General features: G+C 35.1%; 1 protein-coding gene across 2 annotated transcripts in view; it reads right to left on the reverse strand.

Moving 5' to 3' along the window:
• LOC145999897 (uncharacterized) overlaps nucleotides 1–12,617 on the reverse strand; it is a 65,583-nt gene extending 52,966 nt beyond the window's left edge. Inside the window, exons 1-2 of one of the 2 annotated variants that reach the window (XM_083137173.1) lie at nucleotides 12,520–12,617; nucleotides 2,282–2,767 (exon numbers count right to left, since the gene is read on the reverse strand). In XM_083137173.1, the coding sequence (XP_082993299.1) occupies nucleotides 2,282–2,762 (481 nt within the window). In that variant the 5' untranslated portion in view covers nucleotides 2,763–2,767; nucleotides 12,520–12,617. Of the gene's footprint in view, nucleotides 1–2,281; nucleotides 2,768–11,742; nucleotides 11,925–12,519 lie in introns of those variants that run through there. The other variant, XM_083137181.1, reaches the window with a different exon arrangement.
• Nucleotides 12,618–18,824: the final 6,207 nt, after the last annotated feature.

The following is an 18,824-nucleotide window of genomic DNA, read 5'->3' on the forward strand; positions in this document are numbered from 1 at the left end:
CAATATATTTGAAGCAACATGCCCCCTGGTTAGATTGTTTGATCCAACACCGCCACTGTCATGAAAGCCTTTCCCGTTGGAACTCGAAACCTAAACAAAACGCATCTTTCCAGATAGTTGCCAGCTTGGACTGCCTTTCGCAAACTTCAGAAGAACCCTTCACAGCCAGGCTATTGAGAAACACTGGGCTAAACGATCTTAATCTTCCAATTCATTTCAGCATAACATCCACTTAATTTAATAACTATCAACGGATGTAGTCTTTTGTCCCTGACCTTGTCTCCCTTAACCATTATCTTAGGCACATCTTTTGGCAGACAGTTTCTTCTCAGCCAGTGTCCTAGACAATTTATTTTTCATCTCTTGTTAAGACCCAGCATTGTCGCCTCTTTACCAACTCCTTCCAACACAGTTTCATTTTTTACTTTCTCTGCCAATTTCATGCGATCCATTCTTCACAATAGTGTTTCTAAAGCTTCTAATAACAATTTGTTTTCACTTCGTAGTGTATATGTTTATATGCTAGGCCTGTACAATGCTAAACCCCACACAATATAGTTCATTAGTCTCATCCTTAAACCTTAGAGAACAAGGGGTAGCAAATTAACATTTCTTTAAAACTACAGACGATAATTCCATTCTACATATTTTGTTCATTTATATATATATGAAGGTATAACATACTCAAATCACAAAACAATATATCAATTGTTACTGTTATGAAGAAACTAAGTTTGTAGTTTTTCTCAACATATCACGGGATAGAATTTATAAATACACTATCTAGTCTTCAACCAGCACTTTTTATTGATATATTTTACTTTTACATGTAATAATGAAAGTAAAAGAATAGCTATGTTCACAATGGGTGACAATTGGGGGTCCAGCAGGAAATTTTCCAAAAATTACATTTTCTAAATTCTGCATTTTTTCAATTTTTTTTTTTAAATTTGTTTATTTATTCCAAAATTGGAAGACAGACATGAAATGTTTTCAACAAGAGCCATCCTTCCCTGGAAATTTGGTCCACCCAACATTCATAGGGCAAATGCTAGGAGCAATTTTAGTGGTTTTGTGCAAGCTGGCAACACTGCCACACTTATACATTATTTTTCCCCAAGAGGTTTTCAGCCTACTTTAAATGCAACCTTTCATAGTTGTAGGAACGTAAAAGAAAGCATTTTTTTATTCACTTTGGTCTATTGTGGTAGCCACAGGGGCATGCTGATATAATTTTTCCTCGAGCATTTTATTTTCTTTACTTTGTGACAAGTTTGTAAAGAACATGCCTGGCAAGAGAGACTTCTGCTTACTAAAGGTTAAATTTAATCTTCTCACTTCAAGGTGATACTTGGAGGGAAGTTGAAATAAAAATAACAAATCTTCTGCAACAACAGGTAGCTCAGAAGCCTGGGCATGAGTGAATTGGTGTTGTAACTTTAGCTACAATATTCTGAGGAATATCTTGATGATATCAAGGTTGATAGCATTCAATTAGTAAATTTTATCACACATCTAAAAAATTCTCTGACCACCATATTGTATTTCATGGCATGTACTCACATTCAGCTGAAATAGCACTTGTGTCCTATATTCACAGGAGTACTGTAAATTCCATACATTGTAATTCTCAAGCCTATTACTACTTTGAAGCTGTGATAGTTTCACTATTTAACCCAATTCTCACACTATTTCATTCATGAAACTTATTATGAAAAACAAAGCAAACAAAAAACACCATAGAGTCAACATTTCATGCATGTTTGCTTATACCATCATAAACAATGCATAAAAATGTCATGTCTATAACTAGAGTTGGTATTTAAGTTATGCTGCGAAGTGTTGCATTATTATTCACTATCCAATGTTGAGATTTGAACCAAGGAACTACATTGGCAAGATAGAAAGTCAACGTGACAACCTTCAAGGCAGCTTTTACTCATTATGTGTGCCAATCTAGATAATGCAGCATACCCCACCCCAATAAAATAAAAAACAACAAAAAAAGGCAGACCCTTTTCTCCCTCCTCCAAAGATGACTACGAATTTTTTTTTGAAAGTGAGAAAAAGCCCAAGAATGCATAATGTTCTTAAGTCATATTTTTTTGTAATTACATTTGTTTCACAGGTTACCTAAAATGCTGCACAACTCCTACCAGTTTGTAAGAAATGTAAGAACCCTGTGAACGGATCTGAGTTACTCCATGCAATAAATACAGACCAACATTTTAAAAATAAAGATACATAAAAAAAAAAAAAGAATACAGCATCAGCTACTTACTTGATGTCAGAGAAGTGGTGCTCACTGCCGTTCCAACTATCAAGCCAATACGTGGATCCATAACTAACTGATAAGTGCCACCCGGTCTTACTTGCTGCGAATTATTCACTATCACAGAACCTTGAACCGGTTGTACAATGGAACCAGTCTGCTTTTGAGGTGCAGGTGCACCAACAGAGGGTGAAGAGTTGACAGTAAATGCATTTTGAGGAGCTGCTGCTGTCAATGATGGCACTGGTGTAAGAGCTGGTACTGTACCTTGCACAGCAGATTCTGGTGGCTGGAGGATGATAATATCATCCCCTTTATCAATCACATCATAAGTCTTCTTCAGTGTTTCCACCTTTTGGTTTGCAGAGTTGTACTCCTGTTCCAGGCGTGCCTGAGCACTCAACTGCCAATCCGAGAGTTCTTCATCCTCGCACTCCATCATCAGTGCAATGTCTGGGGGCTTCCTGATACCTCTGTTTCCTCGACTCATGGTGGCTGAAAATTAAATGTAAGTCAATTAGAAACTGTGCACTTTGACAGTTGCACAATAAATGCCATGCAAAATTCATAAAATCATGTTACTGATATGCCAGGTTAGAATACAAATAAAACTGTAGATGTCAGTAAAAACATACACAATAATATACTAAGGCTACACTGATACCACAATTATAAGTTCAAATTTAAACACAGATACCACACAATTCATTTCCAGGAAACTGGTATCTTATATATTCACAATTTAATAATCCTAGTAATTATGCCACAGTTGCAACTGTCACTTACTTTGCATTAGTATTGTGCTGATAATTTTATTTGTTGATTACCCCTCAAGACAGCAACATTAATATTCTGCTTATATAATGTGTACTTATAAATCTGATACATTCAATAGAAACTGCAAAATTTTGCATGGTTTATGATGATGATGATGATGTTGATTATGACCTTTTCTGCTCATTTTAGCTGAAGGAGATGTGTTATAATGAAATAATGTGTGGTTTTATGCAGCCCAATTGGGATCAAATATATTGGTTACTTGCAGTTTCTGCACCCTGAAACAAATTCTATTACACAAAAAAAATTGCACATGAATTTTCGCTTGCTAAGTGTGCATAAATTCAGTTTTCATGAATAAAAAATGGTGAAAGTGGTATGTCATGCATGTACCACTTGACCCAATTTACCAAACATGCAACATAGCAGAAAATGCATATTTTCAAGACAAGTAGGTATATTTCTTGACCATGGTTTTCTTTTAGTTATGATCAGTTTTATCATTAGGTTGGGTTTGATGCTGATAAGACGTCGGTGATGTTAGCACTGAATTGAAATTGGAAGTGAGCAACATGAACGCACCCGTAAAATTTGGAATCGCAGTTGCCAGTACTGAAAAAAAAAGCCTCCAAGCCAAGAAAAGATAAAAATTAAGTGAATAGTAAACTTCTAACATAGTTTATGTGTTAATGCAAACTTCAATGATGTAAACGAAAGTCAGTGGTATTACAAAGATCTATGTAGGTCTTTCACTTCTTCCTAGCTATAGTCAGTCACAGGATTCCCTCATTACGCAATTTTTCATCTCCGCATCTCTTGTCTTTCCTAAACTTACAAACTGCTTATCAGCGATGTTTGCAGAATGATTTCAGTTATTTATACAGGGTGATTTTTTTAAAACTCATGGTTTTCTTTGCTGTGTAAAATTTGTAAATGAAGTATTATTTCCATGCAGTTTGTGGCAAATGAATAAGGAAGGATGGGAGATTTATTGTAGTATGTTTACCGGTTTATATGCATCCCGGGTAATATCGCCCACGCCTCAACAAAAACAGCAAATATTCACCAGTGTACCCTACAATAACATTGAAGTATTGGATTTTTGCTAAACTAAATTAATGAAAATGAGTTCTTTTTTTGTATTCACTCAAACATAAATAAAACATAAAAATTATCGCACAGACATATGACATAACATCTCACCTTTAAGGAAGGTGCTGAAAGTGTTGACCTCCTTCCTGTAAACAAAGTCGAACACGCCGTTCCATGTTAAGGGCTGTCTGACATAGTGTTTCTGCGCTAATGTTCGCAATTTCAGTGACAATGTTCTGATTCAACATTTCCAGGGATGTAGGGTTGTTTCTGTACACACGTCCCTTTAGAAAGCCCCACAGAAAGAAGTCAAGTGAAGTTAAGTCTGGAGACCTCAGAGGCCACAATCCCTTTGAAATAACCCTATTCGCAAAGAAACTTTCAATCAGTGCCATACTGTCATGCGATGTATGGCATGTAGCACCATCCTGTTGAAAATAACCCTGTGTGAGTTCAATGTCGTCCAAACTTCCAATAAATTCCATGAATATTGCCCTGTACCGCTCTGTGTTCACTGCTTCATTGAAGAAAATTGGACCCACTATACATGATGCTGAGACAGCGCACCATACCCCAACTTTCTGTGAGTGCAACGGAATGTAGATTACACTATGTGGATTTTCAGCTGCCCATATCCGTGTATTCTGAGAATTAACACCCAGAGAGATGAAACCAGGCTTGATCAATAAACCACGTTATTTTCAGAATATCAGGATTACGCACAATAAACATTAAAAACCAATTACAGTAATCTACACGTTTAAATTTATCTGGATCCTTCAATTCTTGAACAGCTGTAATTTTGTACGCCCTTAGTTTCGCAGTTTTCGCTGCCTTTTGACATGTTGAATAGCTATAGTCGGTTTCTTGTGACAAACGACGGAGAGATATCTTGGGCGACCTCAAGAGTCGAGCACTGACATCTTCCACAACACCTGCCATGGGGTCCGATGCTTCCCTGTCTCACTCATACGAGTAAGCGATCCTGTTTCTTCCAATTTCTTCACTAGCGACAATATTGTGTTCCTGTCTGGGGCAGAACGTGAGGCAAATTTGTTTCTAAATGCCCTTTGCGTAGCAACAACAGAATCAGTTTTCCAAAAACTTTTCACGATAAACACACGTTCCTGCAAGGAGTACACCATTCTTACTGTGTGTCCTGATCACAATAACGCAACTTTTCAGCACAACAATTACGCAAAAGTACACAACTTTCCAGCACAACAATATAACAGCTCAGTTTCCTGGTTATTGTTGACAATGACAACGATGCTATCTACAGGAGGAAACTTAAACCTCCGCACTGCATCCAAACCCCCAGACCATATAGTCGCGAAAGGTACACTGGTGAATATTTGCTGTTTTTGTTGAGGCGTGGGCGATATAACCCGGGATGCATATAAACCGGTAAACATACTACAATAAATCTCCCATCCTTCCTTATTCATTTGCCACAAACTGTAGGGTGTTTTTGTCAATAAACATATAAAGTATATAAACGAGAGATCAAGAGTTAATATACTACATAGGTTGTAGTCTGTGCAAAGCTGCACTATCGATGTTCTACTGTTTTGGTTCTCGAATTTTTTTTTTGTAGCACTTGTGTTCGTCCGAGTGAGAAGCATAATAAAACTTCTCGGCATAAACTGTACGTGTTCTTTTATTACACCAACATAGGTTATGGGCCCAGAACGCCCAGAACACGTCTAATGCAGTTGTAATAAGGAAAAACGAGGAAGTGCGGCTGTTCATGTTTGAATACGGACTGTGAAAATGGAGTCGGTGAAATCGACTATACAGAAGTTAAATAACAGGAACTATCAAACGTGGAAGTACAAATTGGAGTTACTACTTCTAAAGGAAGAATTGTTGGATGTAGTGACGGGTGTGCAGCCAAAAGAACCGGACGAGGAATGGAAGAAAAAAGACGGAAAAGCTAGGGCCACCATTGGACTTTTGCTGGAAGATGATCAACTCGTTCATGTAAGAAAGCAGGAAACAGCGAAAGGATATTGGGATTCTTTGAAACGGTATCATGAAAAATCAAGTCTCACAACTAAAGTGTATTTATTGAAGAAATTGTGCCGCTTACAGCTTAGTGAAAATGGCGACATGGAGCAGCACATTAATGCAATGTTGGATATTGTGGATCAACTTGCAGCTTTTGGTGAAAATTTAGCGGAACATTTGCAAGTAGCAATGTTGTTGTGTAGCCTGCCGGACAGTTACGAGACGCTAATTACTGCACTGGAGACGAGACCGGAAGAAGACCTAACTTTAGAAATGGTGAAAGGGAAGCTCATACATGAATATAAGAGAAGAAAGGAAGCCAAAACTGACAGTGGTGTTTATTCAGAAAGTGCTCTTAAAGTGAAATCCGATAATGTGAAAAGTGTCTGTTTTTTTTGTAAAAAGCCAGGTCACTTTAAACGTGATTGTTTTAAGTACAAGGCACATAAAAGGAAAATTGTGTATAAAGCAAACCAGGTGAGTAATGTTGAAGAAAGTGAAAAAAGAGATGATGAAAGTGGTTCTGATTGTGATAATGTTAATTTTCTGTGTTTTGAAGCAAGTGAAAAAGGTACTGGTAGAGACAAATGGTACATTGATTCAGCAGCCACATGTCATATGACCAGTGACAAGGAATTTTTTGCCACATTTAATCCAAGTATAACAAATGAAATATACCTTGCAGATGGAAGTTGTTTGAAATCACAAGGAATGGGTGAAGGTGTAATACAATGTATACATGATAAAGGTATACAGAATGTATTAGTAAAATCTGTGTTGTATGTACCTGAGTTGCATGGTAGTTTACTATCAGTGAAATGTCTTACTGAAAAAGGTTTAAATGTTGAATTTCACAATAACACATGTATCATTAGTAAAGATGGAAAAACTGTTGCATCAGCAGATCTGACAAATAATTTATATAAGTTGAATACTATTTCAAATGTAGAATCTGTAAATCAATTGCACAAGGTAAGTCATGAAAATGACAGGAAATGTATTCATCTTTGGCATCGTAGGTTAGGACACAGAGATGCAACAATTGTTAAAAATCTTGGAAATATAGTTAAAGGTGTTGATATTGATGCATGTAATGTAACTAAAGTTTGTGAGGAATGTATTCAAGGTAAAATTTCTCGTAAATCATTTCCAAAATTGAAAACTGAAAAATCAAAGGAATTATTAGATATAGTGCATTCAGATGTATGTGGTCCGATGGACGTTGAAACTCCTAGTGGGAACAAATATATACTTACATTTATAGATGATTTTAGTAGGTTTACTATGGTATATCTAATGAAGAAAAAGAGTGAAGTTGAAGATAAGTTACAGGAATTTGTACAGTATGTAAAAAACAAATTTAAAAGAAAACCTAAAGTAATCAGGACTGATAATGGAGGAGAGTATATGTCATTACAATTGAAAGATTTCTTCAAAAGGGAAGGAATAGAACATCAAACTACAGTACCATATACCCCACAACAGAACGGCGTTGCGGAAAGGAAAAACAGAAGCTTAGTTGAAATGGCTCGTTGCATGATAATTGATGCTGGCATGCACAAGAAGTACTGGGGTGAAGCTATAAATACAGCAAATTACTTACAGAACAGGTTACCCACAAAGATATTGGAGACTACTCCATATGAAAAATGGTACGGAAAGCAACCATACATGGGTCATGTGAAAGTGTTTGGCAGTGTTGGATATGCTATGATTCTAAGTCATCGACACAAGATGGACGTTAAAGGAAAGAAACTTGTCTTAGTTGGATATGAAGGATATAAAGGATATAGGTTACTAGATATGACATCTGATAAGATTTACATAAGCAGAGACTGTAAATTTATTGAAAACTCAAGTCATGTAATTTCAACTTTGAAACCTATCCAAAAATCTGAATCTTATCATAATACTGATTGTGAATTATCCGTGGACATTCTTGGAGAGGAACCAGAAATGCATTCACATTTTGGTAAAAAGGAAGTGAAGAGTGATTCAGAACTAATTTGTGATTCAAAAACTGATGAACATACAGATATCAAAGTAAAGAAAAGGACACCAGATGTTATCAGAAAATCTACTCGTACAACAAAAGGACAATTACCAGCTAGATATCTACAAAAGGTCATTGTGGAAAGAAAGTTACCAACATCTTTTGAAGAGGCAGTTACAGGACCTGATAATAATAAATGGGAGACGGCAATGAATGAAGAAATGAACTCATTAAAAGAAAATAAAACTTGGGAACTAGTTCAACCAGTAAATGGAAGAAATGTAATTGGTAGTAAATGGGTGTATACCATTAAAGAAGATGCACAAGGAAAAGTTACTCGTTACAAAGCCAGACTAGTTGCTCAAGGATATTCACAAATCTATGGTGATGATTACGATCAAGTGTTTGCACCAGTTGGAAAACAAGCAACATTCAGAGTTCTTTTAACAGTTGCAGGACAAATGAATATGGCAGTCAAGCATTTTGATGTAAAGACAGCATTTTTGTATGGTGATTTAGATGAAGAAATATACATGAAACAACCTGAGGGATATCATCAACCAGGAAAAGAAGAATATGTATGCAGATTGAAGAAAAGCATATATGGGTTAAAACAAGCCGCAAGATCATGGTATAATAAAATTGATGAATTTTTGGTTAACAATAATTTCAAAAGAGGTGAGGCAGATCCGTGTCTATGATCTATATTCTAATGTATGTAGATGATCTTGTGATTGCATGTACAAATGTTGATTTAATTAATGATGTAGCAATGTTAATGTCAAAGAAATTTCAGATTAATTGTCTTGGTGATATTAATTGTTATCTGGGAATTCAAGTTGAGAGAAGTAAGGATGGAATTTTTGCTCTTCATCAAAGTAATTACATAGGAAAGTTAATCAAACAATTTGGACTGGAAGATGCAAAGTCATCAAAAATTCCAATGGATCCTGGATACATTAAATATGCAGAAACTTCTGAACCATTACCAAGTAATGAGCAATACAGACAAGCTATTGGAGCATTATTGTACATAAGTATAAATACTAGACCAGACATATCGGCAAGTGTGTCAATTTTGAGTCAGAAGGTCAGTTGTCCTACTAAAGCTGATTGGATTGAAGTTAAAAGAATTTTTCGTTATTTAAAGGGAACTCAATCATATAAGTTAAAATTAGGAAACAAATTTGAATTTGAAAATGATTATTTGTTAGGTTACGCAGATGCTGATTGGGCTGGGGATGTGTCAACTAGAAAATCAAACAGTGGTTATGTATTTATGTATAAGGGAGGTATGATAAGCTGGGCTTGTAGAAAACAATCTTATGTTTCATTATCTTCCACTGAAGCTGAGTATGTGGCTATTGCAGAAGCATGTAAGGAAGCAAAATGGATAAAATATGTGTTAAATGATATGGATAAAAAATGTGATTATCCAATTATCATAAATGAAGATAATCAAAGTTGTATCAAACTAATTAAAAATGAAAGGGTTAGTTTGAGAACTAAACATATTGATGTAAAATATCATTTTGTTCGTGATCTGTATTATAAAGGTGAAGTAACATTTAAGTACTGTGCTTCAGACGACATGATTGCAGATACATTAACAAAACCACAAACAGGTATAAAGTTAAGAAGGAATTGTAACTTAATGAATATGATGAGTGAGTAATTATGATGATACACACTTTATTATTCATTGAAAAAAAGGGGGGTTATATGTAGGGTGTTTTTGTCAATAAACATATAAAGTATATAAACGAGAGATCAAGAGTTAATATACTACATAGGTTGTAGTCTGTGCAAAGCTGCACTATCGATGTTCTACTGTTTTGGTTCTCGAATTTTTTTTTTGTAGCACTTGTGTTCGTCCGAGTGAGAAGCATAATAAAACTTCTCGGCATAAACTGTACGTGTTCTTTTATTACACCAACACAAACCGCATGGAAATAATACTTCATTTACAAATTTTACACAACAAAGAAAACCATGAGTTTTAAAAAAATCACCCTGTACAAAATTGTGAATGGCAAAATCTGCTGCAACACACTTCTTGAGGAATTCCACTTTCGAGTACATATGTGCACAACACGCAACACAAGATTATTTTATACAAAAAAACCTAGACTAGAAATACAAAAAAGATCTCTCTTTTACAGACTTGCAGCACACTACAATGATCTCCCCTGAATTACTGATATATTTTCCTCCGAGTTTGCCTTTCAGTCTTCCATCAGAAGAAATGCTTGTAATTAATAGGCACATAGTGACATCTTTTACTTATTTTTTTGTTCATTTGCTATTTACTTTTATGTTGTTTTGTTACTCTTAATTAGTTTTTACTTTTTTGCTTATTATGATTGTTGACAATTTCAGTGTACAATGGCCACCTGTGCTGTATCTGGAATTTTCTCAATAAATAAATTAATTAATTAATTAAAATGGAACTACAAGTGCAAATTTTTCCCCCAATTTCGAAATTTATCTCCATTATTTTCATAAAATAACAATAATGCATTTATTCTGTTAAATATGCATCACATAACACCTCCCTCCATCCTATATCATGTTTGGTTGAATTCACTATTCCAGAGCAAAAATATATTGCTTAAATGCACATGCATGAATTACTTCTCAGAAATGAATAATTGAAACCACAAGGTACTACATGATGAAATCAGTAATCAAAATGCAAAACTATTTCTTTAGACAAAAAATAAAATTAAAATTTACAAGAACACGGGGTAAAAATCCAAAGACAAGAAAAGAAGCACTTTGGGTTACAGCACAAATCACAAAAAAAAAATGTCAATTCTTAGATCAATAAAAACTGAAAAATAACTCAATATGGTTCACACAATAAACTGGCAGAAAAAGGGCCAATCATACATAAAAATAAACAAACCTTAAAAGCAGATATTGTGAAAACATGTTGCTCAAAAAATGTTGATGATGATATACTTTCCAAATCGCATTTATATCCCAATTTAGTTTGTATGCTGTATTTCTTTTGAAACAAAGACTGCTATCATATTATTATGTATCAATGAAATTATACACAAACCTATGCCAAAATAGGGAGGAAGGGCACATGGACTGGTCATCTTTCTGTTCTCCATGGTCACGGTTACATAACATGTTTATCACTATAATTTCTTTAAACATGTTACAGGTCTTTGTTATGTGATTTCCCAGTGAAAAATGTTAATAAGACGTTACAAACGTCCTGTGGTAATTTTAGATTTAGTCATGTAAAATTATGCAAATTATGCTTTTCAAATCAGATTGCACCATGATTAATTACTTAGCATTTAACAACATAAATATGCTTGTTTGAGCACACAAAGTTATTAACTAACATTATTTCACTTTTGAGCACTTCTCGATCCTGTTTCATCAGTAATGGAAATTATAACGAAAGTGCATTTGCCACACCAACAAATCTAAAACACATATAGATGGAGTTGTTTTTTTTTTATCGTGCATTTCAAACAAAATCTATAAGATAAATGTTATACCAATAATACTATTATGTTATGTTTATTTCACAGAAAACGTCTATGTCCGCCAACTGGTACCCCTTGGGAACAATTACCTGCTCACGTCAGGCAAGCGGGAAATGTTCTTGGTAATTATAATTTATTTCTTTTATTCGATCGTCGGACATTAGCAAGGCATCTCCAACGTCTCTAATTCCTCTTTGTGTTGTGTGCGCAGCGGCACTTCTACATTTTGCTTCCTGACATTTCTGCGCTCCAACAAAGGTTCCAAATCACTTTCACACGTGCAAGAGTCTTGTTGTTAAACAGTTTGTTTACAACATTCCACACAAACTAAATGTCATTTCTAGTTTTACTTTCAATTTTTACCCACTCAATTCCTTAAAATATAGAGAATGACCAAAAGAAAGTGACAACCAAATTGATGTGAAGGTGTCAGTGGGGTCTGAGCCCCTCTAGTGCGATTCTCGCGAATCATGAACGTCTGTCGTCACAGTTCTAGTATTTTCACCAAAGCCATGCAAAAATTTTACGAAGTTCCGAGGAAAGTTATTGTTAATTCCTAAAAGAGGAGTGATGACCAAAGTAATGAAATGAAAGTTTGAATCGCTAAAACTATAAGCTCTTTACATATTTTTAAAGGACATGTTATATATAAATTACATTAGCGGCATACATTTCGGATTCAATTGTTAATTTCCATTTCTTATATTACTTAAGAAACTTATTGTATAATTTAAAATTCGTTTCACTGTAAATTGAACCACCATCAATCCACGTCGTAAAATACTGCTGCAATATCTTCACACACAAAGATATCTAAGAGAAAACATTTATGTGTACGAAATATATACAATATGCATGCTCCTCACCTTGAATTTTATTATTATCAGTCTACAATTAACGTTGTATTTCCAAAATTTAAGGGCACACCTTCACAGCACACCGTCCTTCGCAAGAACACTACAATAAAGATGGCCGCTTTTCATCATGTGACGTTTTCATCAACCAATGGGAATGCGTATATTGCCCGGGAAAAAGGACATCTCACACATTCTTCCGACGATAAAGTTTAGTCCCAAATATGTATCTCAAACAATTATACTAATGTACATATCTTTCAGGAAAATTGTTAATATTGCGTAAATACGAAAATGAATAAAGGTTTGCAAGCTCGGAGGTTTCTTTATATCTTGTCAGTTGTCACGGGTGAAATTTTATTTCTTTAAAAACATCAGTTAAATTGTTTGTTAATTTTATGCTATCTCTTATATTCATCTGTATAATGTACTACTACATTGAGAAATATAATTTAAATAGACTTTCTTACATAAAACACAAGTAAGCTCGGTGATGTAATGTTTGACGATGGCGTTGCTTCAAAATGGCGAAACATACCATCTGTTCTGATAACCATTTTTAACTTTCTTTACTTTGTTTTTTAAAATTTGTTTGAACTAGGTCTATTGTATTTGTAATCCATAACTTCGTATGAATAATTAAATATGTGTATGCACATATTTTACATTTTTGCAGAGAAGTAACAACATTATTTTCAATGCAATATTGTTAGTACAGACCGCGGAGTGATACACTCTTTTATCGATATACATTTTAATTTCCCTGTTAAATACTTTCTTGCTCATTTTTGTTCGCGGAATGCTATGAATTCGTCTTAAATTCGAATATAGAGCACTATCGTATTGTATATCTTCTTAAAAACGATTTAATGTCACACATTTGTGGTACTATTTTCGACATATAAACTTGACTACTCAATCAAAATTCGTTTAATATTCCTAACAGCTATGTTGATGTTCAATTTTGATGTAGACAGTGTTAATTCCTATGTATATAGCTGATGTCAATACTATTAGTAAATTACAGTTAAATTTCAAACGTTGCACCATCTTCACGATGGGATTTTTTTATTCATACGCGAAATTGCAAATAGTTCCTTTGCGCACACGTCAGCGATGGTCTTCCGAAGTAGGCCATAAATGAGCATGCGCTGTGAGCTGCGAAAATGCGTTCCTTCTGAGTCACTGCCGTGATAAGGAGGTTAAGCGTCAAAAGCAAGCGTGAACAACGCGCAGTCGCAATCAAAAACGGTTGGGCGAGCTCAGTCGCCATGCCCGATTTATATGAATCTGGCATGAACTGCGGAACTCTTATTTCCCACCACAAGTTTACATATCATAACGTAGATAATTAATTAGGAAGGGGTCTCGGATTCGATACCCGGTGGAGGCACAAGTGATTCGAATCCCACTTTAAACTGTAGGTCCAGTCCCAATTAGCCTTGCTGTGCATAAAGTGGACTTAAAACACAAAATCAAATAAAATAATTAATTGTGTATAAACATGAAAAAAGTAATGAATACTGTAGGCTGACAATTTGCAAAAGAGACAAATAGATTTTTGGTGATGCATCAAGTGTTTTGTAATAGACTGCATTTAAGAGAAGTTGATAGCCTACTGGATATGGTTGTCGGTCGTGCACATACCATAAAAATATCGTATTCTTCTTAAGCAATATTCCAAAAGATCACCACTTAAGGTGGAAAAATGAATTGTCACAATTCCGATTTTATTTAAATGAAATGTTTCAACATATCAACCAAATGTAAAACTGACTTTTTTATCGAATTATATAAAAGAGTTGGAATTTTTGAAGCACTTCATGCACAGCTAGACTGATCGGGACTGGACTCTACTGTTTATTTAAAGTTAGGTGTTTTCTTTAACTATACACCTTTCTGAATCTTGACGCTTTCCGTGGCCTTTTAATCCAGGCTGTACTGAAGACAATATATAAATAAATAAATGTGCCTCCACGCTCCACCGGGCATCGAGCGCGGGACCTGTTGATTACCTATAAGGCTACGGCGTTATAAATTTATATAAAAGAAAACGTGCAAATAATATGTGTTTCACTTATTTAATAATATTAATAAAAAGTGTCATTGTTTCTAATGAAAATAGTAATATGGCCATAAAAGCATGATTACTCGTAATCGACAACTTAAAGTTCGGTGAGAGCCAAATAAAATGTAGCCTATGTGTTCAACTCGCACCCCACTCCCAGAATCAATCCGCCACTAGCTCGTTCAGTCATTCATTTCATCCTACACCCTTTTCCGTGGAGGTAACTAATCCTGCGGAGTAGAAAAAAAGGGATAAAGTACAAAAATTAAAATAGTTGTCTATATTTTACGAATATGGCAGATTTTCTTATTTTATCGACATCAACTGAAAATTACATCGGTATGTAGGTTGAACGGTAAAATTCTGTAAATAATCTGTCAAAAATACAAAAGACGCAACCAGTCTTAGAGAAGCCTTGTGTGTAAATTTTGATATAAGCCAGCTCTTCTACGTAATATATTTTATTTCAGATTGCACTTTATCACGTACATATCGTCGTTCCGTTAGCAGGAGTTCTGGTAATTTCCTACTGGGCTCCCTTCCGATCGATACAGAATAATACCAGCAGATTTTTTGATAAGCAACCCTTTGTGAGCTTTTTTAGTTTCACAGAAAGGAAATTGTTGCTTAGGCTGTAGAGCGCCTTGAGTGTTGGACGCACGAACACGAGTTGCCGACGGTCACAAGTTCGAGTCCTGGCGTGGAAGTGATTGTTCCTATGTGAATGCCCCTTCATTAATTTAATCTAAACACCATTTATTTTCAACTTTGCAATTAGCCTAAAGAGGCAGAAAAGCTGCGTACAAGAGGAAACTTCAGACACCGAAGCCTTAGGCATTGGGAAGAGTGTCGAACCGGTCAGTCGGACCCCGCTCTCTCCCTGGAAATTGACATTGCTTATATCAAGTTACAAAAACAGAAAGCTTATTTAGTTAGTTTGTTTATTGAGTCGAGTTTGTGTTTTTTAAGACCAGTTTATGCACAGTAAGGCTAATCGGGACTGAACCTACAGTTTAAAGTGTGATCCGAACCACTACTTGCCTCCACCGGGTATCGAACCCGGTACACCTTGATTACAAGGCGACGATGCTACCACTGCGCTATTAGGGAGACCTCAGTTAGCTTGTATTAGAACAGAATAACCAAAGAAAAATGTATTAGATCGAAAAAAAAAATTGAGTGTAAAATCCAGTAATCCGGTTATGTTTTTATCATTTTGTAGCATTTGAAGCTAATCCATAGAATAAATAATTCCACAGTTTTCAAAATCCCCAAAAAAATAGGTATAGTTGTATGTGAGACGTCAAACAACTAAGCTTTATGACTTTATTTCCTCTTACCTTTTAAGCTTTTTCTCGAGGTATGTAAAAGTTAATAAAACAGAATAACTATACATTTCATTACACTAACTGTGTGAAATGTAAAATAAAATAATGCAAAAAATTGTACTGGATATTCACTCATCTGGTGAAGCGAGGTGGAAAGTCTCTCCAAGAATACAATTATTATTATTATTATTATAAATTTAGGATAAAATTGATTTATTTTTATTAGACTACACTAAAATTAACAAATTTACAAATTTTCATTGCTGTGTTATTTATCATGAATAAAGAAAGATACACTTTTCATCTCTTTTAATTTGATTTATTTGCGCCTTACAGGTTTTGTACAATTAGGTACATCAATAATTTGATTGATTGATTGAGTTGGTGTTTTAAGTCCACTTTATGCACAGTAAGGCTAACCGAGACTGGATCTACAGTTTAAAGTGGAATCCGAACCACTGTGTGCCACCACCTGCAATCGAACCCGGGACCCCTTGATTACAAGGCAACGACGCTACAACTGCGCAATCGGGGAGGCCCTGACATCAATAGCGTAGGGTAACAGATTCTTCTTTGTTATCTTACAAATCTTTCATTTTTCTATTTATGTGTACATTTTTTTCCTTCTTAAATTAGCTTGACTAGAAATAAAGTAGATAATGTATGCAGTAGCGGCGATTTGATGGTGCCAAAACTGGGGGACAAGGACAGTTTACTTTCGTTGGTAGACAGGGCCATAATGCAGGTGCAAGAAGTGACAAAGACTGGGGGGTCACTGAACTGAATGCATGTATGCCATTATATCTGAATTTTTATTTTATCATAGAAAATATTTATAATTATTATTATGATTAATAATATACGGATAATAAAACTTATTATTTTTAAAATTTATTGTTATTATTACATGTGAGACACTTGTTTAACGTGTAAGGACCCCTTCCTATATATATTTATACATATTTAAATACATTTCTAGGCCATGAGAGCTTAATACATGAAAAATTAGATTGTTTTTTAAATGTGAGTTTCCATTATTTATGGCCGCAAGAAAATCTAATGATAGAAAACCATATCATTTGTCACTTCTTGCACCTGCATTATGGCCCTGTCTACCAACGAAAGTAAACTGTCCTTGTCCCCCAGTTTTGGCACCATCAAATCGCCGCTACTGCATACATTATCTACTTTATTTCTAGTCAAGCTAATTTAAGAAGGAAAATAATGTACACATAAATAGAAAAATGAAAGATTTGTAAGATAACAAAGAAGAATCTGTTACCCTACGCTATTGATGTCAGGGCCTCCCCGATTGCGCAGTTGTAGCGTCGTTGCCTTGTAATCAAGGGGTCCCGGGTTCGATTGCAGGTGGTGGCACACAGTGGTTCGGATTCCACTTTAAACTGTAGATCCAGTCTCGGTTAGCCTTACTGTGCATAAAGTGGACTTAAAACACCAACTCAATCAATCAATCAAATTATTGATGTACCTAATTGTACAAAACTTGTAAGACGCAAATAAATCAAATTAAATCAGATGAAAAGTGTATCTTTATGCATTAATTTTCAATACGCTGTCAATAAGAATCCTATCCAAATAGAACACTATCTTCGTGCAAGTTCGGCGGAATAACTAAACGCCTTATTACACAACAAACGGCATACAAATCTATACTTTGCTTATTTAATTTTAGTGCTGAAACCACTTTATTAATTTTATTTGAAAAAATATTATTGCATTTTAGTTCTTGTCAACTCATCCAGGCAGGCCCGTACCCAGGGGGAGGGGCCATGGCATCGTCCCCTGGAAGTATGAAATATTTTAATGTGAATCCATTAAAACCTACGAAAATAACATTGACATTCGTTTTTTTACATTCGTCCTTGCATAAATGAATGGGCTTGTTACGGAGAGGGCGAGGCTCCAGAAGTCTGCAGTCTGCAATATTTGGTAATTTTAGTTTTATAGCATTGATGTAAGGCTACCGAACGTCCCGATTTATTCCACGGGTTTCCCACATAGGGTTTCCCAATTCTTGTCCCGACTTATTTTCGAACTGCAGTTGTCATGCGAAAATGTCTATTTTTTTCTTAAGACACATTTTTACATGTTCTTTTTTTAATTATCATTGCTAATACGTATAATTTAAATTATGAATATATATTTTTTAAATGTAGAATTATCGTCGTCGGTCAGAAGTCAGGTATCAGAAAACAAAGCCGACATGCGCATGGGTGTTCTTTGTGAGTGTGTTCCTTCAGTAATTTTATCGTATGATCCGTTCATCCTCGTCGTCGCGATTAAGCAAACTTGACAGAAAAGCAACGCAAAATAACCTAATTGAATCAACCACACAGCATATCTGATCTTCCCTTTGTTCCACATTTTCGGATCTACCCCCTCCTCCTTTCAAATATCCTGGGTACGGGATATACAAAATGAATATAAAACACGAATGCAAGGTTAATATAAATATGAAATCTTATTGATCATTATTAATAGAAAGCGAGAGAATTAATTTAAATCTAACACTGCGTCCAGGGGAGGGAGTCTGTACCACCTGGACTCCCCCTTTAAATTTTAAATATACCCTTTATGGCAAGCTCTGAACAAAACATAAATAATAATCGAAACAATTTTGTGCTAGTGTGTGCGTACATCGTATCGTTAGTTTCCGTCAGAATCGATTTTTTTCGCTGTTTGGAGCCAAAAAGATAAATAGACAAAATAAACTCTGTTGAGATGTTATTGTATTGTAGGACAATAAAAAGCTGAAATATCCACTTTATTTCTAATATCGCTGTGAACTCTGCTCAATATTTTTAAATGACGTAACGGAAGATTTCATATTTCAAAAATTTCGAGTGTTAAGAGGAAGAAGAAAGATATTAGCACTTACGTGTTTGTATTGACGAATATAA

Source organism: Lepisma saccharinum, chromosome 1 (assembly GCF_977018435.1).
Source record: "Lepisma saccharinum chromosome 1, izLepSacc3.1, whole genome shotgun sequence".
In the NCBI taxonomy this organism is placed as follows: domain Eukaryota; kingdom Metazoa; phylum Arthropoda; class Insecta; order Zygentoma; family Lepismatidae; genus Lepisma; species Lepisma saccharinum.